The 27,577-nt window shown below is 45.1% G+C and overlaps 1 protein-coding gene across 7 annotated transcripts in view; it reads right to left on the bottom strand.

Annotated features, from left to right (window-relative positions):
• The window catches only part of DNAH9 (dynein axonemal heavy chain 9), a 285,075-nt gene that overhangs the window by 191,815 nt on the left and 65,683 nt on the right, over positions 1–27,577 (bottom strand). For all 7 annotated transcript variants that reach the window (XM_070773106.1, XM_070773107.1, XM_070773102.1 and 4 more), the window contains exons 18-26: positions 24,323–24,545; positions 23,351–23,517; positions 13,265–14,135; positions 9,628–9,758; positions 9,164–9,290; positions 7,009–7,161; positions 5,037–5,162; positions 1,842–2,081; positions 1,345–1,505 (exon numbers count right to left, since the gene is read on the bottom strand). In XM_070773106.1, coding sequence (XP_070629207.1) covers positions 1,345–1,505; positions 1,842–2,081; positions 5,037–5,162; positions 7,009–7,161; positions 9,164–9,290; positions 9,628–9,758; positions 13,265–14,135; positions 23,351–23,517; positions 24,323–24,545 — 2,199 coding nt within the window. The remainder of the gene's footprint in view (positions 1–1,344; positions 1,506–1,841; positions 2,082–5,036; positions 5,163–7,008; positions 7,162–9,163; positions 9,291–9,627; positions 9,759–13,264; positions 14,136–23,350; positions 23,518–24,322; positions 24,546–27,577) is intronic.

Here is a 27,577-nt window from a genome sequence, read left to right as displayed (position 1 = left end):
ACATGAATTTGAGCAAACTCCGGGGAACGGGGGAGGACAGGGGAGCCTGTCATGCTGCAGTCCTTGGGGTCACAATGAGTCAGACACAACTGAGAGACTGAAAAACAACAGTGTGCCTTTTCAATAGAAAAGGTGACACATGCACAGCTTTCTGTACAATTTCATGGATAGCCTGTCTGTCATCCTAAAACCAACTGAAATCCTATTAGAGTCCTACGCACCCTTCAGGGTCCAAATCAGATACTGTGTTCCTTGGAGAGTTCCTGGTCCTCTTCTTCCTGCAGTGGCTGAGATCCTCTGTGCTCAGAGGTCACTTACTTGGAAGTCTGTAGTGAGTGGCTCCGTGCCCTATTCTGTACTATGACCTTGCACATTTCCCTGTGCTATTTATTTTAATAAGTTCAGTTGCTCTGTCATGTCCAACTCTTTGTGACCCCATGGACTGCAGCATGCTGGGCTTCCCTGTCCTTCACTGTTTTCCTGAGTTTGTTCAAATTCATGTCCATCGAGTCAGTGATGCCATCCAACCTTCTCATCCTCTGTCATCCCCTTCTCCTCCCGCCTTCAATCTTTCCCAGCGTCGGGGTCTTTTCCAGTGAGTCAGTTCTTATCATCAGGTGGCAGAGTATTAAAGCTTCAGCTGAGGCATCAGTCCCTAAAATGAATATTCAGGACTGATTTCCTTCAGGATTGACTGATTTGATCACCTTGCTGTCCAAGGGATCCTCAAGAGTCTTCTCCAACACCACAGTTCAAAAGCATCATTTCTTCAGCATGATTTTTTTAAACTTTTGTTTTTCTTGGTCGTGCAGTGCAACATGCAACATCATAGTTCCCCAATCAGGGGTCAAACCTGAGCCCCCTTCATTGACAGCACAGAGTCCCAACCACTTGACCACCGGGGAAATCCTTCCCCTTATACTTCTGAAAGTTTTATCTACACGTGTCTTATTTCCCTCAACAAAACTGGAGTTTAAGTTTTAGTGATCTCTGCATTTCCAGTGACTATTAGTCTGCCTGGCGTAACCACTGAACCCATGCACTCCAGAGCCTGTGTGCCAAAACTAGAGAATGTGTGCACCACAATGAGAGATCCTGCATGCCACAACTAAGACCCAAGACAGCCAAATAAATAAATTAAAAACAAACAAACGTTGCTCACTGATTTGCTCTGGGGTTTGCTCTGATCAGGCTTCTGTCCTATGCCATTTCAGTTTATGTTACAACTGTTGGGTTAAGTCTGGCCCTCGCCCTGCAGCCTTGCGGACAAATGGCAAGTGACCGTGGATGGTGAGAGCCAGACAGCAGAAGGCTCCTGTGTCAGTGGCTGATGCTAGTGCTCACCTGTCTGTCAAGGGCGTGATCACCAGGCGAGGGGTATTTCCCAGGTACTCATAGGAGTATAGAAACTGGGCATCACAGATGTTGGCGAAGCAGTGTTTGGCCTCGTCATCCCATCGGTGCCTTAGCTGGGACAGCCAGAGGAAGGCCTGGGCGTTATCTACCTAGAGAGGGAGTGGCAGAGTAGGTTGGTAAATCACAAGATTCAACAGGTAGGAGGTGGCCCCATGGCTGCAGAATTCACAGGGCTCAGGTGTTGTGCACAATTCAGGAGAGCAGCACACTGCCCGGTATGGCACAGAAAGCACGAGCCACTTGGATGATGCTGTTTTGCTGGGGTTTTTAAGGTAGGAGCAGCCACCTTGATCTTCTCCCAGATCCCCGACTGGTGCAGAGTTTGGAGGCCCTGTGTTTTGGCCACATGTGAGCTTCTCCCAAATCCCAATACTTGTGGTATAGCTACCCACAAAGAGCGGTACTCTTGAGAGTCCGGGACTCACCTTCTGAGCAATCATCTTGGCCACCACGTCCCGGGCATGGACATCGATGGTGCATATGGTCATGATCTTCTGCCGGTCCCCCTTGGAGAGCTGGCCAATGAGCATGGTGATGAGGGTTTTGAGCTGGGCCACTTGCTTCTTGTAATAGTCCTTCATGGCATTCTCATAGCCTTCCTCCAGCCTTGCAAATGCCATGCCCACCTCTGTGGTCCACCAGATCTGGGTGCAGGTCAGGGCCACCTATGGCACCAAGAGTTGCTTAGGAAAGCCATTACCAGGACTGTCTCTCAAACCAGCCCACTGTCACACAGCAGGGGCTGAGAATATAATTGTGTGGGTGATGGACATCCCTTCCCTCCCTCTTCCACCAGCACTGTTCCCTTGAACATGTGCTTCTAAGTCCTCGGAGATAAAAAGTGGGTACAACACAAGTGGGGAGAGTCCTTTCTGCTCTTGAAAAATGCACCATGTGGTTGAGAACAGCTAAAGGCTCATTCAGGTCAATGTTAGTAGCTTTTAGAAATTGCTACACTGACCTTTCTGTTTTTGCTTCTCAGGCCACAGCACCTTTCCTGTGCCTGGGAGGATAACAAAGTCTTGATTGGACATCTCAATGATAGTCTTTGCTCTGTTCTTCTGGAAACCCTTACAGTTGAGTGAGTATTCTAGCTGAGTGAGCCACTGCTGATTATGTGTGGCAGATTTTTTTCTTGACCATAGTACTTACACTATATCTTTAAAAATCTCTTCAAATTTTTAACTTTGAAAAGCCTGCTCTTTCTTTAAATTGGAGTCTGATTACTTTACAACACGTGTTGGTCTCTGCTGTACAACGAAGTGATTCATCAGTTTATATGTATACATATGTCTCCTCCATCTTGGACCCCACGTCCCACCCATCTTGGTCATCACAGGGCACAGGGCTGAGCTCCCTGTGCTATTCAGCAGCTTCCCACTAGCTACCTATTTCACACATGGTAGTGTATCCATGGCAATCCCATCTCCCCATTCATCCCACTCTCCCCTTCCTGCCCTGTGTCCACATGTCCATTCTTACATCTGTGTCTCTAACTTTAAAAGGTCCACTCTTCACAGCTCAGGAAGGATGACACTGAAATTCAGTGTGGTCACTTTGATTTGTTGGAGAAGGAAATGGCAATCCACTCCAGTGTTCTTGCCTAAAAAATCCCATGGACAAAGGACCCTGGTGGGCTTATGGTCCATGGGGTCGCAGAGAGTTGGACATGACTGAGCAACCAAACAACAACAACACTTTGATTTGTATTCTTCAGAGATTCAAAATAAATAAATGGAAAAAGTGATTTAAATGAACCTTTCTTCTGCTTGCTGAGAAACAGAAGATTTAATACGGAAAATGCATAATTTCGATTCTGCATGGTGAAGAATTTAGAGACATGGATCCTCTGTGGTCCCACTTGGCTCAGGAGACACTGCTCTAGATGAATCTGTCAGAATGCAGGAAGAAACACATTTTCTTGCCTCAAAATTCTGATTCAGGCAAACAAGGAATCCTGGTGGGAATTATTCACTTCGTGGAGCACAGAATTCTGTTGTAGTAAAAAGTACTATTCTTGAATTTACCTGTTCCTTTTTGCCTTTGGATTTAGACATGTTTGGATTTTTTTAGAGGTTCCTCCTGCAGTGTAATCTTGTCAGAATGGTCTGAACGTGATGTGCAATTGTACTTGCGACTCCTGTAGCCCACCAGGTTCCTCTGTCCGTGGGATTTCCCAGGCAAGAATACTGGAGTGGGCTGTCATCTCCTTCTCCAGGGGATCCTCCTGACCAGGGAGTGAACTCATGTCTCCTGCATGGGCAGGTGGGTTCTTTACCACTAGCGCCACCTGGGAGGCTCCTTTCCTTCTGCAGCACTGGCTTATTTCTCTGCTCTGTCTACACTCACTGTCAACATTTCCTGCCTTCTCCTACCTTCTCAACTACCGGCAGTGTGATCTCTTCACTACCACTTCACTGAGATGGCCTCACCAAGGTCATGGATGTTCCTTAGCCTCTTTACTTGGCTTGACCTCTTAGACGTGTGTGGCATAACTGACCTCTTACCTGCTATCAACGCCTTCTGTTTTAGTTTCCGTGATTGCCATTCCCAGGTATTCCTTCCATCAGAAAAGGGACTGTTCCTCATTCTGCTGCCCTGGTTTCTCTGCCTATGCAGCCTTTGGATGATGCTCGTGGGTTTGATCTGCAGCCTCAGCTTGGTCTACACACTCTTACCTAACTCCTATGGCTTCAATCACCACCAGATATCTGTAACCCCCAAATGTACCAGCAGTAGTATTGGGTTGGCCAAAGAGTTTGTTTGGGTTTTTCTGTAGGATGTTACAGAAAAACCCAAAGGAACTTCTCGGCCAGCCCAATACTAGACATTAACAGGGAAGGGAGGGGTGGTGTATTGCAGCCAAGGTCATTAAAAAGTAACCTCATTAGCTCCCCCTCTTTCTTTTATTACCCTCCTGAGATCCTGGGACAGGACTTAGATATATCTTGGAATCACATCACTCCCATGCATGGTCTATAAGAACTGTGTCCCAGTTTCCTCCCCTGAATCCATCTGCTGTCCCTTGCTCCCTCCACCTGTTACTCATGCCTCGAACACATTGACTCTTGCTTGCATCTGAGCCTTTGTCCACATTCTTTCCCACACTTGGGTGCTCTTCCCTCTATCTTTCACCTGCCAACTCCTATTTCAAACCTCAGCCTAGAATCATGTCTTCAGGAGGGTCATCCCCAGACTCCATTAACCAGCTCCCAGAGGACCCCGACTTTCCTTTACCATCACACCAGGTCCCATCTTTAGGTGGCTGACTTCCACGCCAGTCTGTAAACTCCATCAGAGTGGGATTACATTGTCTTGTTTCCTGCTGGTGTCTCCTGTGCTCAGCAGGGAGCTTGGCATATACAAAGAGAGCTGGCTCAGTGAGTTAAATTGTCTATGTTTTCTCCCTGCTGTATGCAGCTAATGGAGTAAAATGGACAACCCTTAATGCCCTGAGGTAACCGCTGAATTGCATTGTGGCTAACAATTCCCTGGTCCCTCCTGCTGACCCCTTCCTGACCAGCCTCTCCTGACCCTGAAGCATGGGTGAGCCTGGCAGCCCCAGGAGGCCGACAGAGGCCATGGAGGAGGAGAGCGCCTGAGGATGGATCAGAGGATACCTGAGCTGGGTAGTCAAAGAGCCACTGTTCCCTGGGCTTTTCTTCGTAGGCGGTTATACCTTCTGTCATCTCGTGCCTCACCGTGGCCTTCATGTGAGCCAGCACGTGGTTCAGCCATATTTCTACCTGGAAGAAGAGCTTGGGGTTAGACTCGGGGCTCCTAAGAAGATGTGCTCAGTGACACACGTTTTCTTCCACTCAGACAGAGGCACTGAAGAAGATGAGCCCAGGCAAGATGTGCAACTCCACATGGTTGCCCAAAGGCACAGAGAAACTGTTCGTTTGTGCAATGCAGGGCAATGGTAGTTGAGACCGAAGCTCAATTAACAACGGGGGAGGGGGCGGTGTGCCCACTGGGACCCACAGAGCAGAGGAGCAGGTTTAGGGAGGACAAGACGACTGACCAGAGATTAGGGGGAAATCTTCATCTGGATTGTGCTTGCATGCTCAGAACTGTCTGACTATAACCCCAAAGACTGCAGCCCACCAGGCTCCTCTGTCCATGGGATTTCCCAAGCAAGAAAACTGGAGTGGGTTGCCATTTCCTACTACAAGGGATCTTCCTGACCCAGGGGTGTAAATAAGTCAGTGGATTCTCATGACCTTGTCCACGGTGCATATGGATTATATTTTCCAACTAAATGCTTTCTGAGTCTACAGAAAGAACACCCAAGGTTTGACTCAAACCCCAATGTCCCTTTCATAAAAATGAGATTTTTATTTGGATTTGGATGAAGGTGGAACTCTGAAGAAGATCTTTTCTCCAGGCTTTACTCTGGACTGGATTAGCACCCCAGGGACCATGTTTCTTTGGATATTTAGGATAAAGGGGGCTTCCCAGGTGGCACTAATGGTAAAGAGTACACCTGCCAATGCTGCTGCTGCTGCTAAGTCGCTTCAGTTGTGTCCGACTCTGTGTGACCCCATAGATGGCAGTCCACCAGGCTCCCCTGTCCCTGGGATTCTCCAGGCAAGAACAATGGAGTGGGTTGCCATTTCCTTCTCCAATGCATGAAAGTGAAAAGTGAAAGTGAAGTCACTTAGTCGTGTCTGACTCTTAGCGACCCCATGGACTGCAGCCCACCAGGCTCCTCCGTCCATGGGATTTTCCAGGCAAGAGTACTGGAGTAGGGTGCCATTGCTTTCTCCGACCTGCCAATGCAGGAGACTCAAAAGGCTTGAGCTGGATCCCTGGGTCAGGAAGATCCCCTGGAGTAGGAAATGGCAACCCACTCCAGTATTCTTACCTGGGAAATCCCATGGACAGAGAAGCCTGGTGGGCTGCAGTCCTTGGGGTTGCGAAGAGTGGGACATGACTGAGAACAGCACAGAGAAAATGGAAGGGAAAGAAAGAGAAGAGAAAAAAGAAGCAGAGGAGGAAAATGCAGTAGGATAATGAACAAAGACTTGTCTACTTTAGTGAAGATGGTGAAAGACGGGTCGGGGGGTTCAGAAGAGAAGGGTGTCGTGTTGTGTGTTTCCTGAACTGTGCCGGGGAGATGTGGAGCTTCTGGAGCAGGGTGGCAGTGGGCTCTCCACGGGGTAGGGCTGCAGGAGGTGTATGTGTACAGAGAAGTGAACGCTCAGGTTTATGGTTGATTTCAAAGGACATTTTCTCCCGGGGAAGGTGTCAGTGACCCAGATTCCCCAGTGGGGTGCCCCAGGGCTTGTCATGTTAAAGTCTCCTGGTGCCGCTAATCATTTCCAAACCCTTTTCTTGTTGACTCAGGGAGTTGTTTATGTGCATTTTATTGCTCTCTGCACAGGACTTTGAGTGAGGAAGATATACAGGTATTGACATGTGTCCTTCCCAGGGAGAGGAAAGTGGGCGCTGGAAGCTGCTCTGATGTCGGTTCAAGTCAGAGGACTGGGCAGGCCCCAGGCACAGACAGCAGTTCTGGTCCAAGGTCACAATCGCCATTCTGAAGGCTGATGCTTGACTGCAGACTTGAGAGAGCAAGGCATGCGTTACCTGCCCACTGCAGTCACAGGGCTCGCTGAAGGCCACATATTCTCCTTCCTTGCTGTACATGCCAAGGCTGGTCTTGGTTGGCTTCTCACTGGCGTCCAGTTGGAACTGCATCTTGGCCATATTGTCAAAGAGTTTGGAAAGGTGGCGTTGAACCTATAAGTGGAGAGCATGTCCAGGAAGTCACTTATGATTATTGCTTAGAAGCTACTTATTATTATTGTATTGCTTAAAGGGCTACCCTGTGACAACCATTAAAGTGTTGGGTACCAAACGTTTAGAAGGAAGCTAGGGAATGATGAAGATGTGAAGATGGAATTTAGCTGGACTGGATAAAAGGGAATATAGATCTAGTGGGCAACACGCGTTAACTACAAACCAACGAAGCCACAAAGGTTTGAGTAATTTCTGCCTAATCTACTACGGATGGGAACAGACTGGAGCAATAACTAATTCATAAGCCCTCTTCCTAAGAAAACACTACTGTGCTGCAGGAGGGTAGGCACAGGAGAGTCTACAGATGAATGCTGCTGCTGCTGCTAACATGCCCAAATCTGGAGGATCAAGGGCAGTGGTGACCATGGCCTGTGGAAGAAGTCACTCAGATGTAGGAACCACTTTGAGGCAGGAGACCAGCCTCTGGAGGGTCCACATCAAGGGCCAGCAAACTCACACCAGGCAGAAAGCCTGGTTGTGCCAGAGCTTCTCCCAAGCATGGCATCTCATGATACGGAGGCAGTGATGCCTTGGGCAGTAATCCTAGGAGGGTGCCAGACAGAACCATACTGTGGTCCTGCAGTGAGAAGAACAGCAGGTGGAGAAGAAATGACAAACAGGAAGCTGCCTCAGGTAGAGCTTTTTTGAAATACAGGGGCCTCCTGAAAACTGTGAGTTTTAACCCTTATGTTTACGGCAATGAGCTCTCTCACTTATGAGATGGCGGGAGAAATTCTAAGAGTATTGAAGTAAACTGAAGGTGCTGGAGGAGATCCCACCCAGGGACTTGGAACAAATGATAGAGAAAGACTTTTCTTTATACAAGAACAAACAATTAACACAAGACCTGTGAAATTATCCCACAACTTAAAAGAAGGCGAAAGCCAGACTCAAGAACTAGAATAAAAGCATCTGTATATATTAGAAGCTTAATACAGGAAACAGAAGTAGTGTTGAAAAAATATCACCTTGTTTTGCTTTCAATTAAATGAAAGAAACATGAACTCTATAAAATTTGAGGTAGAAGATAAGAAGAATTGGTAGAGGTAGAAAAATAAAGAAAACAAATGGTACAGTGTAGTTTTTAACAGTGTTAGCAACACAAAAGGACCAAATAAAAACACACAACTTAAATATGGTGGATAAATCTGAGGGACGTGGATAAATCTGAGGGACATGGAAGAATGCCAAGGAAGAGGACTGAGAGAGAAAGAAGTGTATAAGTATGTACAAAAATGTATGAACAGATGAAGATAATAATCTCAACCTACGGAAATATGATGAATCAGAGGGAAAAAATTATCCACATAACCGGGATAGAAATACCATGTAGAGACTCCTCAGGCGGTCCAGTGGTTAAGACTTTACCTTCCAATGCAGGTGGTATGGGTTCAACCCCTGGTCAGGGAGCTAAGATCCCACATGCCTCATGGCCAAGAAACCAAAACGTAAAACAGAAGCGATATCATAACAAATTCAATAAAGACTTTTAAAATGGTCCACATAAAAAAAAAAACTAAGAAAAAAAAGAAATACTATGCAAAAGTATACTGAAAGAAAACATTTCCAAGATAGTGAAAGCCCCAGTTTTTAGAAAGGGAACAAAAACCTCATCATGTGTTAGAGAAAGATAAAGCAAGCATCCAAGCATACAGAAATTTTCAAAAATTTAATTTAAATTTTGATCTCTACAGATCAAAATTTGATCTCTACAGATCAAAATCAAATCTCTACAGAGATCCAACTGGAAAGAAACTGGGCTACCTAGAAAGGTTTAAGGGGAAAAAAAAAAGCAGGTAGCCAGAGATGAGCTTAGGGACCGTGCTGATGGCAACATAGGTCAAATGGATACATTGCTTAATGGGGCATAATGGGGAACTTGAAACTCTCCTGCTGGAGCATCTCAAGCCTTTTGACTTTCTACAAGCACTTCCCCGCTTACCTGTTGAGGGGCTGTGCCATTGGAAAGAATGTCTAGAAGATCAGAAGAGGAGAGGAAGTAAAACCTGGGGAAGGCAAGCCTTTTGGTGTCCAGGTACTCCACCAGGGCCTTCTCACACAGGCACAGCCTGAGGGCACAAAGAATTTCCTTGTTAGGTTTGCCAGGATCCAGAGGCATGTGGCTGTTCCCTAAATGCAAACGAGTGTGACTTGTGGATTATCCTCAGGAGTGATGTATACATGGAACATCTGTGGGCATGTGCATATAGCCCTACTAGTACATTTCAATCAGAATAAACACCTCTAACAATATCCCATGTTACCCAAGCACACAGGCAAATCAAGGTACCCGACCAGACACACATGCTCACTCTCTCACTCGGGCAGTTAACTAAGGTAAGGACTTGAGAGACGAAGAGAGACAAAGCCTCTCCATTACAAAGGCAACTGCACACCGGCCATCACCTGCTCTGAATATCTTCCAGCTTTTCGTAAAGACCTGGCTTGTTGGTGGCTTCCACTACATTTGGCGTTTTCCGAGCATCATAAGCTAACTCTTTAAAGTCTATGTCGATGCCTTCAAATCTTTTAGAATCCTGCAAATTAAAGTGTGGAAAAAATTAACCCCCACTCCTTTCAACTCCAAGAAGCTACCCTCATGTACCAAGCCTGCTTTTGAAAACCTCTCCTAGGTTGTATAACACAGAGATTAGGCCCAAAGGAGGAAATACCTTTAGATTGAATCAGTGGTTCTCACACATTTTGGTCTTAAAATCCCTTTATGTTTGTAAAACTTACTGGGGAGTGCAAAGAGCTTTCATTTATTCGGTAATATTATATCTATCAATGCATATTCTACATTAGAAGCTAAAGTTGAGAAACGTTAAAAAATATTTGTCAATTCATTTAAAATTACAGTAATAAGCACATTATATTAATATAACACATATTTTAATTCAAAATAAGTATATTTTCCAAAACAATATAACTTAGAGGAAAAAGTGGCATCATTGCACTTTTTTTTTTTTTCCAAATCTCTTTAATGCCTGACTTAGAAGATAGACAGATTCTCTTCCCAGCTTCTGCATCCAGTGTGTTGTGATATCACACCATGTAGCCTCTGGAAAATTCCACTGTGTGCTAATAGAAGAACAAGTGAAAACAGCAAATGCCATTTTAGTATTATTATTAATATAGCTTTGACCTTGAGGATCCCCTGGAAAGGTCTCAGGGACCCCTTGCCAGAAGTCATCAGACCACACTTTGAGAATTGTTGGCATAAACTACATAATTCCTAAGTCAGGCAGATGGTGGATCCTATGTGCTTTCTGGGCCCAAGCAAAATTTCTATAACCAAAGTAAGCATTTTGGCAGCAAAGGTGCTATTATGATGTCAAAGTGAAAGTGAAAGTATCAGTTGCTCAGTCATGTCCAAATCTCTGTGACCCCAAGGACTGTGGCCTGCCAGGTTTCTATGTCCAAGGCACCCTCCAGGCAAGAATACTGGCATGGGTAGCCATTCCCTTCTCCAAGGGATCTTCTTGACTCAGGGATCAAACTCACGTCTCCTGCATTGGCAGGTGGACACTTTACCATCTGAGTCACTGGGAAAGCCCGTGATGTCAAAAGTAATTAAATATTATCATTTTCCCCAAATACACACACTCTCACAGTGTTGTTGAAATGACTGAGACAATACTAAATGCAAAGCACCTCACCCCAACACCTGATACCTGGTGAGAGCTTGTGTGGTTATGATTACATAACAACAATCATAATGGTATGTGCTGAACATTCAGCTTTAATGAACTTCTGGATGTAGGGACCGGGCTTAGTCTCAATTTACAGATGAGAAAACCAGGGCACTGAGAGTTCAAGTAACTTCCCTCAGGTCCTTGAGAGAGTGGACTCAAGCCTAGGCTGCTGGCCCCAGTCTGCTGGGACCTCTGTGACCCATGCCTCTCTCCTATCAAGACTTAAATTACGATTCCTTAAGTGAGGTATCTTTCACCAGTCAAAAATGAAAAATTATTAAGATTATAGACTCATCAGAAGATTTCCCTGGTGGTACAGTGGGATAGGAGTCTGCCTGCCAATGCAGGGGACACGGGTTTCAACCCTGGTCCAGGAAGATTCCACGTGCCTCGGGGCAACCAAGCCTGTGAGCCCAAATGCCTAGAGCCCATAGTGTGCAACCAGAGAAGCCACCACAATGAGAGACCTGTGCACCACAACTGGAGGAAGCACAAGCAAAGCAGTGAAGGCGCAGCACAGCCAAACATAAGATAAATAGAAAGGAAGGGTCGGAAATAAGGGACTTCCCAGGTGACTCCTGGTGAAGAATCTATCTGCCAATGCAACTGACATAAGAGACACGGATTCAACCCCTGGTTCAAGAACATTCCCTGGAGTAGGAAATGGCAATCCACTCCGGTATTCTTGCCTGGAGAACCCCATGGACAAAGCAACCTGGCGGGCTACAGTCGATAGGGTCACAAACAGTCAGAACATTACTGAGGGACTGAGCATGCACACACATCAGAAATATCTGACATAAATGTTTGAAATGCAAAGAACTGACTGGAAAATTGTAATTACCCTGAGAGCAATTGTGTAAAAACATGTATATATGTGAACAAAAGGTGGAAAATATTCATAGTGAATGAAAATATTTACTAGTTAGGGTGTAACATGATGATTTGTTGTATTTCAGAGTTGTCTATGTTACCATATTGTCACTACAAAGAAGACAAATGTATTTACACATTTTACACATAAACCTGAGGAGTTAATGATATGAATTATTTATTATTTTTTATTGTAAATTCTCAAATGCCTCTTTTAAAATGCCTGCAAAAGTCTCCACCTACATTCTCCCCTGCTTCTCATCAAACCTGCCCTTCTTCAATCATTAGCATTGGAGACGAATAAAATCTGGCTTATTTGATTTTGTTTCATGACAGTAGCTTTAGTGGAATTATTTTGTTATTTTTCATTGCAGATGTACAAACTTTAATCTGTATCATTATACTAAATGTGTTTTTGTGGGATGAGCTGGAAAAATGATTTGATAGAATGTGCTTTAACTCTGAAACAAGGTCTGGATAACATGTGACATTTTGGAATCAAACTAATTTGCAAGCAAAGAACTCACTGTGCTGAGGGATATAGAAGCGTTATTCGCTCAGTCATGTCTGACTCTTTGCGACCCCATGGACTGTAGCCCATCAGGCTCCTCTGTCCATGGGATTTTCCAGGCCAGAATACTGGAGTGGGATACGGAATAAGTCTGCAAACATCTTTTTTAAAATGAATTAGAGTCCACTGAGAGAGGGGATACGTTAATTAGGACAATTAGAAGGGGCAAACAAATTAGAACGGTAGTAATGAGAAGAATGCATATCTTAGAGAAATTCCTCATTTAGCACTTAGCTGAAGACTAGTGTTTGAGCCTGCTGGCACAGGCCGGAGGTTTACAGAATACTTGCTGCAGAGCAGGAACTCAGCTTGCCTGGAAATGATGCTGGCTTCCCAGTTGGTACCCGCACCGTCATTACGTGTAGAGCAACACAAGAGCAGCTCCTGTTTCTGACCTCCTTTCTCTGGTACACTTCTTTTGTTTTTTAAACCAGGTTCTCCTTTCTTTTTCCTACCCATCTAAGAACAAACTGTTTGTTGTTGTTTAGTTGCTAAGTCGAGTCCCACTCTGAGACCCCATGGACTGTAGCCCACCAGTCTTCTCTGTCCATGGGATTTCCCAGGTGAGAATACTGGAGTGGGTTGCCATTTCCTCCTCCAGGGGATCTTCCCAACCCAGGGATTGAAGCCAGGTCTCCTGGGACTCCTGCTTTGGCTGGCGGGTTCTTTACCACTGAGCCACCAGGGAAGCCCAAGAACAAGCTGACTGGCAGGCGTTTTACCTTCTCTCTTTTCCTATGCCTGGCTTTTGATGTTTTGAAAGGTTTATGATTGTTGGAGATGCCCCTGGGTGAAGCCAAGGCAGGGAGGCAGATAAGGAATGGTGTAGAGGATGCAGGGGCTGGGGGACTGTCCCTTGACTGGGAGTTGGGAACAGAGGGAGCAGGGTTTCTGTAGCAGGTACCTGGGGCAGCTGAGCCCGGATATCTTCAGATCCGATGAATATGCTTTCTAGGTGAGACCATGTGCGCTGCACGTCATACCAGATGGAGATGACGGCATCGGCGGTGGACAGCTTCTTCTGCCAGCCCGACACGTCCTCCAGGAAGAAGGCAATGTGCTTGGACACCATCAGGTTCTGAAGCTGGACCTGGTTATCCTCCAGAACCTCGATGAGGTCCTCGTCGGACTGCAGCAGGGGCACACAGGTCCGTGGGTGGGGCTCGTACTGGAATTCCATGCCAGCCCAGGTGGTCTGCAGCTCCTTCAGCACCTTCTCCATGCTCAGCTCTTTCACAGCTCTGTCCACAATGCCCCGGACCTCGTCCTCAAAGTGGTGCAGCTGCAGCTGCAGGAGGTGGGCCAGGGTGGTGCCCTCATCCATGGTGAAGGTCACGCCCGTGGCCTGCATCAGCTGCCTCCAGTGCCGCTCCCGGATGGCCGGGTTCTGCAGCTCGGCCACGGCCCTCAGGGAGGTCAGGGTGTCCAGCACGGTGCTCTCCAGGCCTGTGAAGGCCTCCCAGGCCCTGACCTCCTTGTCGAGGTTCCGGATGTTCCTGGCAAACCTTTTGCACTCCAAGTCCATGGCCTCCACGTCGATATCCTTCCACCTGGTGGCCTCCCAGGCATGAATGCTGGAGGTCACCAACCCAATCGTGTCCCAGAGCTCCTTCAGCCGGCACGCCTCCTTCCTGCACTGCCGCAGCTGCTTATAGTCAGGGACGGTGACTTCAAACAAGCTGGCGGACGCGGAAATGGAGGCCATGGTGGACTCCATCTGCTGGGTCTCCAAGTGCCAGGCATCCAGCGTCTGGTGAGGGTCAATGCTATCAAACCTGCAAGACAAGACAGAATGTTTCCCCTTTATCAGTGGAGAACTCAGGGACCATCTCCTAGAATCACCAGAGCCACAGCAGCTCAAATCTTTAAATCCTCAGTATTTTAGCAAAGAGCAGGGACTTTCAGCAAAGCTTGCGCAGGAAAGATAGGCAGGTAGGTCGGAGCGGGATGAGCGTAACCAGCAGGAGGAAGGAGGACTCAAGAGGAACGTCCTGTCTGGATGTATTCTACACCCATGTGTGCTCAGTCGTGTCCGAGGCTTTGCAACGCTTTGGACTGCAGCCCACCAGGCTCCTCTGTCGATGGGATTTTTCAGGCAAGAATACTAGAGTGGGTTGCCCTTTCCTACTCCAGGGAATCAGGGACTGAACCTGCATCTCCCGTGTCTCCTGCATTGCAGGCAAATCCTTTACCCACTGAACCATCAGAGAAGCCCTCTACATCCGAGAGGGTAATAAAAATACTCCTCACCTCCCTAGGTCCAGTGGGGGAATAACCCTTGGTTTGAGCCCCCTTTAGACTCTGTTTCACTTGTTGGTGTCCAGCCCACTTGACACAAAAGAGCATCGTCCTGTTACTGCAGAGGCTGTGAAGGCAAAGGTCACACCAGGAGGCATCTGTTTTACACACAGTTAATGTATGTATTTCAATGCTACTCCCTCAGTTCATCCCACCCTCTCCTTCCCTGGCTGTGTCCATCAATCTATTCTCTCTGTCTGAGTCTCTATTCCTGCCTTGCAAATAGGTTCATCAGCACCATTTTCCTAGATTCCATATATATGCGTTGATATACAATATCTGTTTTTCTCTTTCTGACTTATTCCACTTTGTATAACAAGGTCTATGTTCACTGACCTCACCAGAACTGATGCAAATGCATTCCTTTTTATGGCTGAGTATTATTCCATTGGGGCTTCCCTGGGGACTCAGGTGGTGAAGAATCATGCCTGCAAAGAGGCATGGGTTTGATCCCTGGGTCAGGAAGATCCCCTGGAGAAGGGAACGGCTACCCACTCCAGTATTCTTGCCTGGAGAATTCCATGGATAGAAGAGCCTGGCAGGCTACAGTCCGTGGGTTCACAAAGAGTCAGACATGACTGAGTGACTAACACTTATATGTACCATAGCTTCTTTATCCATTCATCTGGTGATGGATGTCTAGGTTGCTTCCATGTCCTGGCTATTGTAAATAGCAGGTACCAGCATTTTTCAGATTCCCTGGGCTGGCTTCCTTCTCTGTGGTGAGGTTCACGCTAACGGCCTGCATCACCTTCAGGAAGCAGTGCCTCTGGGTGGGACAACCACTGAGAGGGACCCTGAAGCAGGAGCACAAAGTCCTGACCACAGGCCTGCGCTGCATGGCTTTCCCGAACTGTGTGCTTCCTGTCAGGCCCCACGTCTCTCAAGTTCCTCCTTCAAGTGGCCTCGTCTCCTCTTGTGTCCTGCAGTGACCTCTGGCTCTGCACTTGACTCCTGTAAACACTACATCAAACTTTACGTTCAAGTTCATCTTTCCTCTTCTTTTCCCCATGTTCAGGACTCCCACTGCTGCTCCTGGTCCTCACCCCATGAACCCCCTTTATGTTCTGGCCCCTTCAACCCACATTTCTGGCAGAACCTCTTCTCTGATGTAGGAACTGCTCATTCACAGGTTCCCATGTGGGTCAGGAGCACCCAGAACAACCTTCAAGGAGCCTCTTGTTTTTTTTCCCTAGCCTCCCTCCTTTCTTCCCATCACCAGTCTCAGGTCTTCCTGTTTCTGTGTGCTTGAGGGGTAGCTAGATATTGGGGATGCATATGTGCATGCTAAGACACTTCAGTTGTGCCTGACTCCACACAACCCCATGGACTGTAGCCAGCCAGGCTCCTCGGTCCATGGGATTCTCCAGGCAAGAATACTGGAGTGGGTTGCCATGCCCTCCTCCAGGGGATCTTCCCAACCAAGGGATCGAAACTGCATCTCTTTTATCACCTGCATTGGCAGGCAGGTTCTTTACCACTAGTGCCACCTGAGAAGCCCCAGATATTGGGGATACCATGACTTAAGTGTGAACACCATCTTTCTCTAAAAGTAGAATAAGGAATTGTGGAGTCCAATATAAAGAAGTTGAGAGGGAAAAGCAATGACTAGAGAATTGGCCATTTCTTGCAATTGTGTGTGTGTGAGTGTGTGTGTGAGTGTGTGTGTGTGTTGTTTGGTGGGAAGATGATGACATGCAAGAACCTTTCCTTGAACTGCCTCTTCTCTCAACTGTCTCTGGAAATATTTGACTTGACGGATGGAAAGTAATCCTAATTAAAGTCATTTACCTGAACTGCTCACCACTTAAGCCTAATTGCCATGCAATACAATAACAGTTATGCATACCATTAAATTAGTGTCAGATTAACTTTGATGCTTGCTATGTTTGATTCCTGCTTGTTCAATCTAAATAGTTTTGGCTGGCATGCTCTGGTGGTGGATTTTCATCTTAAGACTGAATACCATCGTGTGTCTTCACTGTTGTCCAGCCAGCGAGGGCTTCAGAAGGGCCTGGAGTTCTCAGAGTTGAAGAGGACCCTCTGTCTGTATAGCCAAGGAGCTTTCTCCTCTATGAGAGCAGTGGAGAAAGAATTAGAAGGAAAGGAAGGTAACATCCTCACGGCAAGTGAGCCATCAGAAAAGGTTACCCAGCATGAAGGTTCCTTCCGCACATTCTTTCGAAGACTAATTGTTGGAACGTGTTGGTTCTACCTTTTATCTTGACTAGAGTGAATGTGGAAAGTGAACTTGGCTTCTTGGTGTTAGTATATATCAGACAGATTCTAAGAGCCCACATTCTGTTTAATTTATTAACAGAGTATGGTTCAGAAATAGTAGGTAAGACAGGAGTTATCAGAGTGTTGGGGGGTAGGCACAGAAGATAATAAATGATCTTCCTAATGTTTCTTTCCACAGTGCCTACGAACATCCTTGAATCAATATTGGATCCTCAAATATTTGTAAGAGGTGATCATTTGTCAAACCTATTCCAAACTTCATTTGCCCTGTGGCATAATTTTTGTTTATGGTTTGAATCTGCTGACATTCATTCCCTATAGCTGAGCGCATATAAAAGTTAATTTGACCTAAGTAGTGAAAGGAACCTCCAGACAGGGGAGCAAATAGCCCGCTTCCCATTTCAAAGCTCTGGTGCAAACTGTCAGGATATTCACAGACCTGATTAATGCACCTAATAAACTTGAAGCACTTCTCCAAAGCCTGGGGGAACAATACAATGTGAGAACAAGAAAGTAATAGGAGGGAAAAGGGTGGAGTTAGTCTTTGAAATTGAAATAATAATGCACAAGTATTTTAATCTAAAAGAGAAATGCCTAGAAAGTCTGGATGAGCAAAGCTATAATTAAGAGAAATGGAAATAGGGTGCTCATGAGTGTGATCTTGGAAAAGAGGATTTGGGCCTGCCCTAGATGTGGGCACAGACAGAAAGGAATAAGTGACTTAAATGATTTCTTGGGATGTGAGCAGCTGGCAAACCATCAACCTCGGGCCCCTAACTGCACATATAAGGAGCAGTGACACACCTGTGCTTGAAACCCTAAGCGTATTGTAACTCAGCCTGTTCCTTCTGACCTGGTGACCTTTCCCATCCCATGGTCCCATCTTAGGGGCAGCAAAACATACGCCCTTTCACTTACTGGTTCAGACAGAAGACAGAGAATTACGCTTGGATCTGTCCCTGGTGGATCAGACAGTAAAAGAATCTGCAATGCAAGAGACCCAGGTTTGATCCCTGCATTGGGAAGAACCCCTGGAGAAGGGAATGGCTACCCACTCCAGTATTCTTGCCTGAAGAATCCCATAGACATAAGAGCCTGACAGGTCACAGTCCATGGGGTTGCAAAGAGTCGGACACCACTGAGTGACGATTCTTCCAGCTCCCATTATTCACTAAATCCTCCTGATTCTCCCTCCTGAGGGTCCCTCACATCCATCCTCCTCTCTCCATGCTCACTGCAATGGCTTCAGTTCAGGCCTCCTGCTTCTCACCTGGGTTGTTGCAATCACTCTGCCCCCCATCGCCATGGAGCCCCTGCCTTGAGTCTACCTTGATCCGCTTGGTTCTCTGCAGTCACAAGAGTAGTGTCTACATGACGCTGTTCTCAGGCCTGGACTCCGCAGTGCTCATTCATGGTCTAAGCCTGGTCATCTGGACCTCTCCCTCCTCACCTCCCGCATCCTGCGTTCCACTCACACACATGTGCAGTCCTCCAGCTGTGTGTTATGTTTTCATCCCCCTGTCTCTCTCCATGTTCTGCTTCCCTTGCCTGGAATACCATCACTTCCACTTCTCTTTTTCCAAATGGCTAATTCTCCTTTGCCCATTGGCTGAAGCACCAGCTTCTGTGGAGTTTGTGAACTGCCTTCCCAGTGGGCATCAAAGTTGGGCCCAATGGACATGTCTTATTATTAATTTCTTTTTGCCTGCACCTTCCAGCATGTGGGATCCTAGTTCCTCATCCAGGGACGGAACCTGCATCCCCTGCCTTGGAAGCACAGAGTCTTATGCACTGAACTACCAGGGAAGTCCTCAGTTACTCATTTTTGAAACTGACCCTGAGTCTGTCAGTCCTTGAGATCAGGGAATCCATATTATCCGAATATCCTAGCACATGTTATTTTTTGCTGACTTCATGCTGAGAACACACCTCTTCTGCTCTGTGGAAGCCTGAACCATGTGAGTGAGTCAGATCAACTGCAAAAACAGAGTCAAATTGAATTAATGATGTGTCTGAGGATACTGATACATCCCTGAGAGATTCAGTGATTAATACTGCCCTTTCCTTCAGCTTTTGAAGGGACAGGAGACCCTTCAAGAGCAAGATGAAGGCACATTTGCTACACTGTCTGGAAAGCCTTGATTTGCTGCTTGTCATGCAGCACCCAATGGGAGAGTGTCTTCAAGACAGTCCTTCCCACCATTCATAGAATCTGGGGACTGGCCAGCTAGAAACACTGATGGTCTCCAATGAGCTGGAGCTCAGTGGGAGCAAATTCTTTTATCAAGACCTGGATTATCCTGGTCTTGATATGGGTATGCCAACTGGATGACATGGTACCATTTCTTAAAGCCAGGAAGCCTGAACAAGAGAGCTGCTAGAAGCCTGGAGCATCCCTGTCACTCAACCGTGGAGAATGAGTCTCCAATTTCAAGAGTCGTGAGAAGTGCTTGAATCTGGCTACAGTGATCTAGGTGATTACTGAGAGAGCTCAGCTAGGAATATGCTGACATAGCTTCAAGTTAAGAATAGAAGGAGGAAGAAAAACTCAACTTAAACACGGAGAAAGAACTTCACCCCTAGGGACCTGACTTCATCCTGTACCCATAAAGACCCACACTCTCCTTTTCTTCCCAAAGACAAGATCAACGTGAGTTTCTCCTGTAATCTAATCAGGAAGTGAGACCTGCCTTCAGCAAGATGCATTTTAGAATTTTGTGAGTGATCTGAAGGCAAAGGAACCAGAACTCATTTGCCACACACATCTAAAACACTTTAAACACACACATTCGTGCACACGAAACTTAAGAAGTAAACCCATGTGTTGACACCCACAAAGATTGCCCTCAGTAATAAATCCATGATTCTGCTCTAGTCTTGATAGTCTTCTTGACAAGAAGAGGAATACATCAAGATTGCAGTCATGTTTGACTTTCTGCACTGCTCTGAGCAGTTCTTTTCAAAGAAGTCTCTTGCAAAGATTCATCTGCATGTTAAATTAACAGATGTGAATTTGGTATACAAGCAGCTTATGCAGCTCAATACCAGAAAAACAAACGACCATAATTAAAAAAGACACATGTATCCCAATATTCATAGCAGCACCATTTACAATAGCCAGGACATGGAAGCAACCTAGATGTCCATCAGCAGATGAATGGATAAAGATATTGTGGCATATATATATACACACAGATATATAATGGAATATTACTGAGCCATAAAAATGAATGTATTTGAATCAATTCTAGTGAGGTGGATAAACCTAGAGTCTGTTATACAGAGTGATGGAAGTCAGAAAGAGAAAAACAAATTTTGTATATTAACACATATAAACGGAATCTAGAAAAAATGGTACTCACTAACCTATTGGCAGGGCAGGAGTAGGGATGCAGACATACAGAACAGACTTTGGACACAGCAGGGGAAGGAGAGGGTGGGATGACCTGAGAGAGTAGCACTGACGTACATACATCACCATGTATAATATAGATAGCCAGTGGGGAGCTGCTGTACAGCACCCGGAGCTCAACTCAGTGCTCTGTGACAATCTAGAGGGTAGGATGGGGTTGGGGGTGGGGGAAGGTTCAGGAGGAAGGGGCCATATGTGTACTTGGGGCTGATTCATGCTGTTGTATGGCAGAAGCCAACACAATATTGTAACACAACTGTCCTCCAATTTAAAAAAAAATGTGAATTTGAAAGACTCGGTTAAGGGTAGTAATATCCTCATAGCCAGCAGACAGATACAAATGCAAAGAAAGAAAAACCAAAGCAGCTATCACATTAAAAAAAAACAAGAGCTGATCAATACACAAGTGTGATATAACTAGGAAGGGGAGATCAAGGTTTCCGACAGACACACAGAAACACAGCAGCAAAAAGAGTGCTGCTCTGTTCAGGCAGTCTTGGGAGCCTGTTTGGAAAGATATCTCACCACACATATTTGGAATTCCTTTCTTGAAATTTTTTAAAAAAGAGACAGATGATGTAAAGATATCAGTGTCATTACCTTCACGGCTGCTGCCCTAGTGTGGATACTGTCAGCACTGCCCAGAAATACCCAGCTTCACATCCCGCCTGCCTTACCAGCTTTGATCCTGTGCTCAATTGCACATCCAAAGGAGAGTCAAAGGGATGTGCTTCAGAATTGGAAGGAATAGTCCCCAAAGGAGTTCCACAAATGTTTTTGCACAATAGATGCTTCTTCGGAACAAGGGCATAGCTCCCAAGGTGCTTATTCTAAAAGCAGGGGTCCCCAACATCCGGACTGGGGACTAGTACCTCTTATCAGGTCACTGATGGCATTAGATTGGAAATAAAGTAATACAGGTAATGTGCTTGAACCATCCCGAAACCATTCTCCCCAGCTCCGGTCTGCGGAAAAACTGTCTTCCAAGAAATCAGTCCCCGGTGCCAAAAAGGTTGTGGACTGCTGTGAATCTAAAGGGATGCAGAGTCATCTGGAGTTATGCGCCCTGGTGTGATTGCTTAAAAGGGGCCCAGTTTCTTCCCTTAGGGTGGCTGTCTCTAACTTGGCTGCACATCAGAGTCACCTAGGGAACATTAAAAACTACTGATGCCCGGTCTAATCCCCAGTGTCTGATTTAGTTGGTCTGCAGGAGAGGCTGGACAGTGGAAGTTTTAAAATCTCCCAGGTGGTTTTAATGCTTTAGAGTGGTATGTTGTACATTTAGCCTAAATACAGTTTATGCATTTTTCCTTTCTCTTGTCTTCTTTTTTAAAAATAAATCTGTATGAGGCTTTTCAAGTTCTGTACTTCATTTTTTTTTTTAATTTAAAAAATTTTTTGGCTGCAAAGCATGTGGGATCTTAGTCCCCTGACCAGGGATCAAACCCATGCTCCCTGCACTGGAAGCATGGAGTCTTAACCACTGGACCGCCAGAGAAGTCCCTTTCCCTGTCTCTTGACACACTCATCTCATTCTGTCTAGCCCCAAGTATGCTTTGGAGACCAGCTGCTTCATATATGTTTGATGATGAATAATAAAAAGAGTTAGGCCCTTACTGTGTGCCAGGTAGGATGACCAAGGGTCTCAGTCTGCCTGACACAGAGGGGCTTCCCTAGATGTATGACTTTTGGTGCCAAAACCAAAAACAGGGCCAGGTAAACCAAGATGGCTGGTTACCAGGGTGCTGGGTCTTGTGCTAAAAGCTTGTGAAGATGTGTTACTTAATCCTATCAACAGCCTTCCGAGGTGGATACTATTAATACCCCCACTTTACAGATGACGACACACAGCACGGAGTGACAGCCCTGGAGTAAGTGACTTCCCTGATGCAGCAAGTGAGTAGTGGGCTTGCTAAGAGGGCTTGCTAAATCCAGGGTCCGTGTGCTTAACCATTATGTCGCCTTAACTCCTGATAAAGTTGTGGGATTTTCTTTCCTTGCTTCATTGGTCACTTTAGCATGTATCACCTAAGGTCATATTTCTGTAAGTAACCTGAAAATAAAAAGCTTCCTGGTTCCTTACACATGGCGTGTTTCAGTCTGGAGACTTCCAGGCATGTCTACACAAAACTACAGAGAGGAGATGCAGCAGGAAGCCCAGCTGGGGAAACAGAAAGCAAACTCTGGAGTTGGACTGAGGGGAGAGGGTCCGCTTCAGCTAGCCTGTCAGTAGACACAGGGCCACCAGAACTGGCCCCTGGCTGGAGCGTCTGACGCTGAGCAGCAGACCAGGAGCAGACCCCGTAGGCTTCCCTACAAGGGGAGGGAGCCCCTGAAAGAAGGACTGTGTGTGTGCACGCGGGCCCACGTGAATGGTGAATGGTGTTGCGGTGTCTACCCCACCCCTTCTTTGTTTATGTAAAGATCCCTGACCACAGCAGGGGGCAGTCTGAGCACTAACTGCTAAGCAGAGAAAGGACACCTTAAAGTAAATCTGTCACCTTGCATCCTGCCGTTAGGCTACTGAAATGCCTTCCAAAATTATTTTTAAATTCTTTTTTTTTTTTTTTTTGGCCACACTGTGCAGCATGTGGGATCTTAATTCCCTGATCACAGATTGAACCCACCCCTCTTGCATTGAAAATGTGGAGTCTTAACCACTGGACCACTACGTAAGTCCCCCCAAATTATTTTCAAATTCCCTCAGTGAATAGGAGTCTGGGAGAAATCAGAATACTAACAGTTTAGTAAAAGATGAGTAATTTTACCACACACAATCCCTTTATAGACCTGGAGACATAGAAGCTTCTAGATATATTTTTTTAAGTATTTGTACAGCCTTTGTTCATCCCACACGGGCCACAACAGGACTCTGTAAACAGGAGCACCGGGTCTAACCAGCGGACCTAAACGGGAGGGAGGAAGAGTAACCAGTCTTCTGTTAAGAAAATACACAGGCTCCATGGGGAGGTCACCCGTGACTTAAGATGCTGCTGCGTTTCCAGGACAGGGGGCCGTGGTGGCGACCTGGGTCCATACCTGAAGGGCGCTTCTCTACGGAATCGCTCCCAGAAGGCCTGCTGCTCCGCCTCGAAGGCCGTGCACCGCTGGCGCAGGAGGGTCACTTCATTTGCCTGCAGGGGGGCCACCTGCTGCCTCACGGTAACCGCCGTCTTTTTAATGTTGTTCCACTTCTCGGGCAGCTCCTGCCAAGGAGACCTGGCGTGGTCAGACCCGAGGCTGGACACGTTCAGACATCTTAGTCTCTGGCCCACAAACGTGGTAGTACTGTTTGCCATTGTCTACAACGGCCCCCTTCCTTGACGGGGCTCCCCGGCTGCCCGCTCTCCCGACGGTCACCTGCTTCTGACCCAGCACAATCCTCCTCGCTCTCGACTTCTCCTCAGTAAACTTAGTTGTCGTTGTTTAGTTGCCGAGTCATGTCTGCCTCTTTGAGAGCCCATGGACTACAGCCCACTAGGCTCCTATTTCCACGGGCTTTTCCAGGCAAGAATACTGGAGGGGGAGGGAGTTGCCATTTCCTCCTCCAGGGGATCTTCCTGACCCAGGGAGTGAACCTGCATCTCCTGCACTGCAGGCAGATCCTTTACTCCTGAGTCACCCAGGAAGCCTCAGGAAGCCTTACCCTCTTCTGTATTTTCCAGCAGTGCCTGGTTATTTTCTTGGATGCCCCACATTTCCTCTTAGATCATCATAACATTCCTCAAACCTCCTTTTTTTCCCCCTCTCTGAATCAAAATTTGGCTCATCCCTAACTCTGGAAAAAGACCACACACACTTCATCCACATCAGTTTTCGCATATTTCTCCAGTGTTAAAGTGTTTCATATTTAGTGAGTGTTAAGAAAGTGGTACACATTTACTTCCAAAACATGGATCTTGAGTTCTCATAAGCCCTGTTTTTCATTGACTTCACCGTGTTCATCTCACTTTGAAACCCCCATACTTTCCCTCTATTTCCTTTATTAGAAAACATAGACTTTGCACTGACCTCCAGCTGCTCAAACACTGTTTCCGGCAATTCTTGTCCATAGGTCTTCAGCAATTCAATCGTTTGCTTTAAAGGCTCAAACATATCATCGGTGCTGCTCTGTCGTTCTTTAAGAGCCATCAGGTGCCCCATGATCTCAACCAGTCCTTGGAAATCTCCTTTTTCGACTTTCTTGAGCAAGCCATTCTCGCGGTTTTTAATAAATGCTTCAAGGTCGGCCAAGCTACGGAGAACAAACAGAATGTGAGCGGCCATTCCCCTTCCACTCCTCAAAAGAATTTATATTTCCCCAACATAATAGCTATTATTATGGAAAGCTCTCCATAGCCTGATGATGAGATACAACCCTCTTCAGTTGTGTCAAGGTCACAGAGGACAAAGACTGAGCCTTCCATGATGGAGGAGACGCAGGAGACAAGGAGAATTATTGCGACAACTGGTGAAATGCGAATAACTGCAAACTAGTTACACCTTCTACATCAATACTAACTTCCTAGTGTTAATGACTATACTATGGTTACCTTGAATGTTACCGAGGTAACATCTTTGGAAAGTAGAGTGAAGGTAAAAAAGAAGTCTTTGTACTGCTTTTACAGCTTTTTTGGTAAGTCTGAAATTATTTCAGAGTGAAATCATTTCAAAGTGAAATAATCTCACAGCGAATGTATTACAAATTATTTTGTGAATCTGAAATTATTTTTTAAAAAGTGGAAAATAAATAGTATGGCCTATAGGATCATACATACTTGGGTTTGATTTTGACACTTACTAGATGTGTGGCCAAGTCATTTAATATCTCTGAGCCTCAGATTCTTTATCTGTAAGATTAGAAAGATCACTTCTTTCTCACTGGTTATTGTGAAAGTTAGATGGGACTCATGATTTAATTAAAAAACGAACATCCTTTCTGGAGGAATGAAGCAAGAATCCAGTCCTCAAAGGACAAAGCTCCAAGGAACATGATTTTATAACTGAAAGCTACATTATGCCCAAGGAAAGAGGTCACCATGAGTGGGAACCAGCAGAAACGGCCGTATTAAACCTCTGAAGATTTTAGATATTGCAATTCGGGTGCATAATATAAATAGTGACATTTGATATGTCAAAGGACAAAAGAGTTCTTATTTAGGTGATTGCTTTATTGTTTCTCACCCACGTACCAGGAACAAGTGCTTTTCCTGCTATTTCTCAGTATCTATTCTAGATTGACCAAGAAAAACAATTTCTTCCTTTTAAGCATAATGTATCAGTCAGTACAGAAATGATTTCTTTAGGAATTGCCCTTCAGAAGCCTAGATAAACTCTTACATTCTCCACAGGTCACCATACCCTTACCCCAGCCCCAACCTGCCTTTTAAGTTCAAGCATAAATTCAGCATTGTCTCAGGGTCAGGAATGGAAACAATTTCAGTGGCTTTTCAAATATGCCCAGAATCTGAGATAACATGTGGACCTTCGTATTGATTGATGGATTCAAGAAGTGACAAAACTTACTGAAGCAGATAACATGAAAATTATGGCCTATGATGGCATTATTTCATGAAGAGAAGCTTTTAATATGTGTTCTAGCAATGCAAAAATGATCACATCATGTTATGTTAGTGGACAATTACAGGAGAAAGAAGCACATAATTTTACATAGGCTTTTATGTTAACTCTGATCTTTGGCAAGAAGAAACAAACCATTATTCATTGACAAATCAAAAGTTATCTTAAGATCTTGTTGTTGTTTAATCAATAAGTCATAGACTGACTCCTTGCGACCCTATTGACTGGAGCCCACTAGTCTCCTCTGGCCATGGGGTTTCTCCAGGCAAGAATACTGAAGTGGGTTGCCATTTCCTACTCCAGGGTATCTTTTCAACCCAGGGATCAAACCCATGTCTCTTGCATCTCCTGCATTGGCAGGTAGACTCCTTACCACGAATCTAGTAAATGTATTCTGAAACTTGAAAAATGAATAATTTTTAAAAATGAATTTGAGCAAAGAATGAGAGGGTATTAAAATGAGTAAGCAAAACTGCAAAATAACCAATATAAGATCTAAACCGGTAAGTATAATGAAAATTTAAAGCTCAATGAATGGATTAAACAGGAGATTCAGACAAAACTAAAAGAGAGAATCGGACTGCTGTTTGAAAAAAGTGGAGAAGTTATTCAACTGCAGTGAAGAAAGACAAAAAAAAAATGAAAACTTTGAAAATTGTTCAAAGACATGGGGGATATTTAAAAGTGCAATAAGAAGGCCAAACGGATATTAATAGAGAGAATGGGCAAGAAGCAATCTTTGAGGAGATCCTGACTGAGAATTTCCTAGAATTAATGAAAGACACCGAATATAATACCAAGGAAGCCCAACCAACTCAAGGTGAAATTAATATTTTTTAAAAACCCTGCATAAGTACTTCAGTATGAAACTGCAGATTACCAAAAATGAAAAAGAAAATATTTAAATTAGCTGAAGAGCAAAGACAGAATTTTACTTAAAAAAAAAAAGTCTAGGCTGGTGGCTGACCATGCAAGACCAAAAATGAACCCAGGACACAATGGAATAATATTTTCAATAAATTTACAGAAAATATGTTATCCTAGAATTCTCTCTCCCACAAATTGATTTTTTTTTAAAGAATGAAGGCAAAATACATGCATTTTCAGACAAAGAAAGAATGAGAGTTTCACCAAAAGAACCTTTTAATGAGCCTTCTGATGGCTGTACTTCAGAGAGCAAGTCAGTAATGTAGGAAGATGGAATGAGCAAAGATGTTGGTAAATTTTTAAATAAACAGTGAGTGTATAAAAATAAAGTATAATTTGTGGAATTTAGATAAGTAATGGAGTACAACTGAAATTACCTAGAATTATAGGATATAATTTGATGGATAAACAGGAGAGATCAAGCTATTCTGAAGTCCTTGTATTGGTTGTGAAAAGAGTAACGGTACTGATTAGTTTATTTCTTTTAAGAATGTTTTTACGAATAGCTATGGTTAACTATTGGAACAGAAGACTTAGATAGCACAACATCCAAATTAGCAGAAGGGGGAAAATGGAATAGGAAAAAAGGAAAAAGAAAAGAAAACATGAAAAAAATTTCAATCCAAAAGCAGGCAAGAAAGAAAAATAAAAAGAACAAAAGCTCACAATAAAATGGTACAAATGAATTTAAATACAGCATAATAGACACTAATGAGGAAAACCCTCCAGTTAAAAGAAAGATATTAAGGTAGATAAAACATTCAGTTCCATGCCAATTAT

This window comes from Bos indicus, chromosome 19, assembly GCF_029378745.1.
Source record: "Bos indicus isolate NIAB-ARS_2022 breed Sahiwal x Tharparkar chromosome 19, NIAB-ARS_B.indTharparkar_mat_pri_1.0, whole genome shotgun sequence".
NCBI classification, from domain to species: domain Eukaryota; kingdom Metazoa; phylum Chordata; class Mammalia; order Artiodactyla; family Bovidae; genus Bos; species Bos indicus.
This window is presented reverse-complemented; position numbering and strand designations above follow the sequence as displayed.